The sequence below is a fragment of the Octopus bimaculoides genome, chromosome 9, assembly GCF_001194135.2.
Source record: "Octopus bimaculoides isolate UCB-OBI-ISO-001 chromosome 9, ASM119413v2, whole genome shotgun sequence".
NCBI lineage: Eukaryota > Metazoa > Mollusca > Cephalopoda > Octopoda > Octopodidae > Octopus > Octopus bimaculoides.
Window position 1 is genome coordinate 21,227,961 of NC_068989.1, and position 5,192 is coordinate 21,233,152.

General features: G+C 36.5%; 1 protein-coding gene across 1 annotated transcript in view; it reads right to left on the reverse strand.

Annotated features, from left to right (window-relative positions):
• The window catches only part of LOC106876839 (corticotropin-releasing factor-binding protein), a 155,065-nt gene extending 150,592 nt beyond the window's left edge, over positions 1-4,473 (reverse strand). Inside the window, exon 1 of the mRNA XM_052970482.1 lies at positions 2,123-4,473. Coding sequence (XP_052826442.1) covers positions 2,123-2,188 — 66 coding nt within the window. The 5' untranslated portion in view covers positions 2,189-4,473. The remainder of the gene's footprint in view (positions 1-2,122) is intronic.
• Between the last annotated feature and the right edge of the window lie 719 nt (positions 4,474-5,192).

Sequence of the window (5,192 nt, forward strand, 5' to 3'; positions counted from 1 at the left end):
ATATATATATATATATATATATATATATATATATATACGTAAATACTCACACAACTATCTATCTATCTATTATCTTTTACTCGCTTCCGGCTTCCGTAAATTGTCTGAAACGTGACGGGGTAGCGTCTTGTATGCTCTAGTCGAACTAATCGACTCTAGTTCTAATTTTTTTTTCAAGTCTGGTACTTATTACGTCGGTCTGTTATGCTGAACTGTTACGTTACCGATCGTCTAGCGATAATGGTGAACAAACACATATATAAACACATATACATGCACATCACATACATATGTTCATGCATATCCATGCATCCATTCAACATACTCACGAGCGTACATACATGCATTCATACATTTATGCATACATACCTAAATATGTATATTCATACGTAAACATACATACACATATGCACACATAGATAGATAGATAGATAGATAGATAGATAGATAGATAGATAGATAGATAGATAGATAGATGGATAGATAGATAGATAGATAGATAGATAGATAGATAGATAGATTGATTGATAGATAGATAGATAGATAGATAGATAGATAGATAAATAGATAGATAGATAGATAGATAGATAGATAGATAGATAGATAGATAGATAGATAGATAGATAGATGGATAGATGGATAGATAGATAGATAGATAGATAGATAGATATTTGTATATACCTACATAATATAAACATTTACATCTATACATACACATATGTCTACTTGAATGCATGCATACAGTATGCGTCGGCCATAGAAATTTGATTGAGCGATTTAATCTAATTTCATTTAATTAAACAATGAAGCAATAAAACCTATACCAATATGAAAATTTACAAAATAACATAAGAATATCGTTTAATCTCTGAGGGTTATGACGTTGGTGACAATGATTATGGCGGTGCTGATAGTGGTGGTGGTGACGCTGCCGAGATCATGATTGTAATGTAATTTATGGAGAGAGTGTCGGTGATCTCGATGATGGTGTTTGTGGTGGTGGTGGTGGTGGTTGTGGTGATGGTGGTGGTGGCGGCAATGGCGGTGAACAACGTTGTTGTCGGGTGATTGTGTTGATGGACATTGCAGTGTTAGTGATGTCTTCACCGCTGTTGTTTATTGCAAATTACCCTTCATGGAGCCGGCTTATAACGAAAATTCTCACAGCCATAACCATTCTGTATTTTTAGGAGTTTATAGGATATCGTAATCAAAGTTTACTTTTTAAGACAATACGGTGTGTATCGAAGGAGACTTGACGGTTAGGCTCTACTAAGTTTGGACCGCTATGGTTGGCTCGGAAATTGATGGTGGTAGTTTGCAAGTTTCGATGTTAGTTCTGCAAAGATAGAAAGTTTTTTAGTAGTTCTTGTCTGGATGCCAGAGATAAAGATCTAACTTAATATGACTGCGGTAGTTGTCCATTTTCTGTTATGCTTTTATCCAATCACTTTTTTCAGTCATTGGACTGCAGCCATGCTGGGGCACGCCTTAAGGATTCAGTCAGATAAATCAAGCGACATATTGATTGATTCGGGTTTATAGCAGAAAACATTTGCGCAAGGCGCCGTGCAGTAGAACTGAACCTGAAACCACGTGCGGTTGCGAAGCAAACTTTTTAACAACACAGCCATACTTGCATCCATGATTGTTTTTGTTTTGTTATTTTCTTGAATAGAGGGGAAGTCTCTGTCAATGACAACGACGACGACAGCAACGATGGAGATGAAGATGATGATGATGATCATGATGATGTTTATAGGTGACATTTTATCGTATTAATGTTTGGAATTCTAGTTAATATTCTTACAAAATACTTCATCATAAACATCACCATTACTAACAACACAATCAGCGTCAAAATTATCGTCACCCACCAAGAAACTATGACCCCACCCCGCGGCCAGCGCAACTATCCTCCCCCTCCTCCTCCTTCTAATCATCATCATCATCATTACTATCGTTATTACTATCATCATTTTCATCACAACGAACACCACCATTACCGCCACCACTACCCGCAAGCATCACCATTTAATATCTTCACCAAACATCATCAGAAGTAGTAGTAGTAGTAGTAGTAGTAGTAGTAGTAGTAGTAGTAGTAGTAGTCTTGCCTTACCTTGACGCTGAGGACAGTTCCAAGTCCGACTTGTAAGATAAACGTGACTATAAAAAACTTCCACATGATTGAAACAATCACAAGTCCTTCGTCTTCTTTTTCTACTTTCACTTTCTCACTCAACACAACTTTATTCAAACTCTCAATGTATATTGTCCTTCGTAGTTGTTCTTTCTGTTGCAGTAATAGTTATAGTTGTTTATCTTAAAGTTTTAGCTGTGTATTGTTTTCATTCATAAAGTTTCTGTTATTGTTGTTAACGTGTATGTGAGTGTGTGTGTGTGTATGTAGAATGTGACTTAGTTTTCGTTTCCGTTTAACGACGATGGAAAAGTTTTGTTTGTGTGTAAATAATATGTATAAAATAATATTAATATAAAATAGTAATCACACTTAGATGTTGATATTATTACTGCGCGCACACACACACGCACACACGCACACACATATATATATATTAATTCATATATATTTATAGTTATTATTCTTAGCAATATTGTTATTGGTGTAGTTAATGTCAGCTGTTGTTTTTGTTTTCAGTATTATAATCGTATTTTTTTAGATCGTTGTAGTCATTATTTCTTGCTGTTGTTGTTTCTTCTGCTGTTGTTTGTATTGTTGTTGTTCTTAGAAGTAATGTTCTTGCAAAGATATATACACATGCACTTATTATACACAAAAATAATTTATAAAAATTGCACAAACAGAATGCAATTCAGTTTTCAATTTGACAAGGATAAGTACATATTCGCGTGCGCTCCAAAATGTATATACAGTTTTCTTTAGTTTATTTTTTGCTTGTTAATTGCTAAATTACTTTAGCAGTGGTTGTTCTTAATTTTTAAAAAACTATTTTTTATCTGCTTTTATTTTCAGTTTGTGATTATGATTTTTTTTTTCACTTCCTATATTTTTTTTCTTTTCTTTTTACTACTTTTTTACTTTCCAAAATCCTTAAACTGAACGATTCTTATTACTCCGTTTGCTGCAATCAGCCTTGCTGTCGATAATATTATTATTGTTGTTGTATTGTTAATTTTTTTTTTAATAAAAATTTTTTATAACTATTTTCTTTTTTTTTTTTTTTCTTGTCTCAGATTTTTCTTCCTTTTAGAATTCCAGTTGATGTTATTAGTATCATTCTTTCTTTTTCTCCTTCCTCTCGATCTGAAGTTTTCGACGTAAAATTTTCAAAAGAATCGAATATTCTTAACTTCCGTCTCTAGAAATATTATTAGTTTTTTTTTTGTTTTTTTTTTCTTTTTAATATTTTTAAAAAAATATTTTTCTGAAAATTTCAGCAACTTACGTTGTTATTCTTGTGACTTTTAATATTGGTGAGATATCAATACTTTATTATTGCTGTTGTCGTTTTTATTGTTGCTGCTCAGCCGTCGATCTTTGTTTATAATTGTTGTTGTTGTTGTTGTTGTTGCCGTTGTTAACTTCTCGCTTCCTACTTGATTTATCTCTTTGTCCAACTTTCATCTTTATTTCATCGTTTCTCTCACAACTTCAATTTATGTTTATCTCTCTCTCTCTATCTATCTATCTATCTGTTTGTCTACCTCTCTCTTTCTCTTTCTCTCTCTCTCTCTCTTCCATGCACAATCTTTCTGTCTATCCCACCCCCGCAATTTTCATATCATTTGTATTCTTTTTATAGTCATACCACACACGCACCACACATACACATACACTCACTCATACACATAAAACACACACATGCATACACACATACACACGCACACGCACACTCTCACTCTTTCTCTCCGACTCGCTCTCTCTTTTACTTCACTCTATCTTCTCCTTCAATCCGTTTCTGTCTCCGTCACTATCCTTCTAACTCCGTTCCTCAATAGCGAAACACATACACGCACTCGCACGCACACACGCTAAAGCACACACACACACATATTTCTCTCGCACGCACACGCTTTCTCTGTCGCGCGCCAACTATCACACGCACGCATAGCGCACACACACGCACACACACAAACACACGAACTCGCAAAGATTCGCTCCCCTCTTGCGCAGTCACTCAATAATACTTTCCCTCGCTCACTAACTTTCACTTTTCCTTAAGCACCCCCTCTTCTTCTTTACTCTCACCCTCTCTCCTTTCTTTAACTTCTCCCTCGCTTTCTCTCTCTCTCTATATATATATATATATCTCTTCCTTCCACTCTTATCATTCAAGGATCTCTTTTTCTCACTCTCTGCATGCTCTTTTGTAACAAGCAGTGTTATGGTTCGCTCCGCAGTGTCAGCCGTCTATATTAGTGAGCAATTGCAATGGTCTGTTCCGTAAGGGAACAGCCGTTTATCAATGAATGTTTGGCTTTTGTTTACCCTATTTTTTTTTCTACCACCCACGCTTGTCTCTTGATTATGTTACTCAGTTGATCATCAACCACCCACTATTACATCTCTATCCAACCCGTCCATACGATCAACGCTACCACCGTCACCACCACCCACGCCATGTCCACCTCTACCGTCATCACCATTTCCACCTTCACCAACTACTACTACTACTACTACTACTACTACTACTACTACTACTACTACTACTACAGCAAACACGTGGTTATCTTCATTAGTAACACCTACACATTATTCGGCTACCACCAGTCATGTACTTCTATGCCACAGCCACACCACCACCTCCAAAACCACCACCACCATCACCACCACTACTACTTCTACTACTACCTGCACTAATCCCAGTAATCATACACCCTCCACTATCGCACTACCGTCACCATTAACACTTTCATACACTTCACTATTCCTGCAACCGAACGCATACCATCGCAGACACACACACACACACATTACACACACGCACACACACACACTCATGCACACACACACATTCGCATACACACATACTCTTGCGTGCACAGACACACGCACGCAGTGTGTACGTGTGTTTGAGCGTGTGTGTGTGTGTGTGTTTGTCTTTGTGTATTCATGTGTACGCGTGTGTGTGTGTGTGTGTTATTGATACTGCTAATGTAGTGTGCATCACACATGATGCTTCCACAACAAACACCAGTTCCGCCGA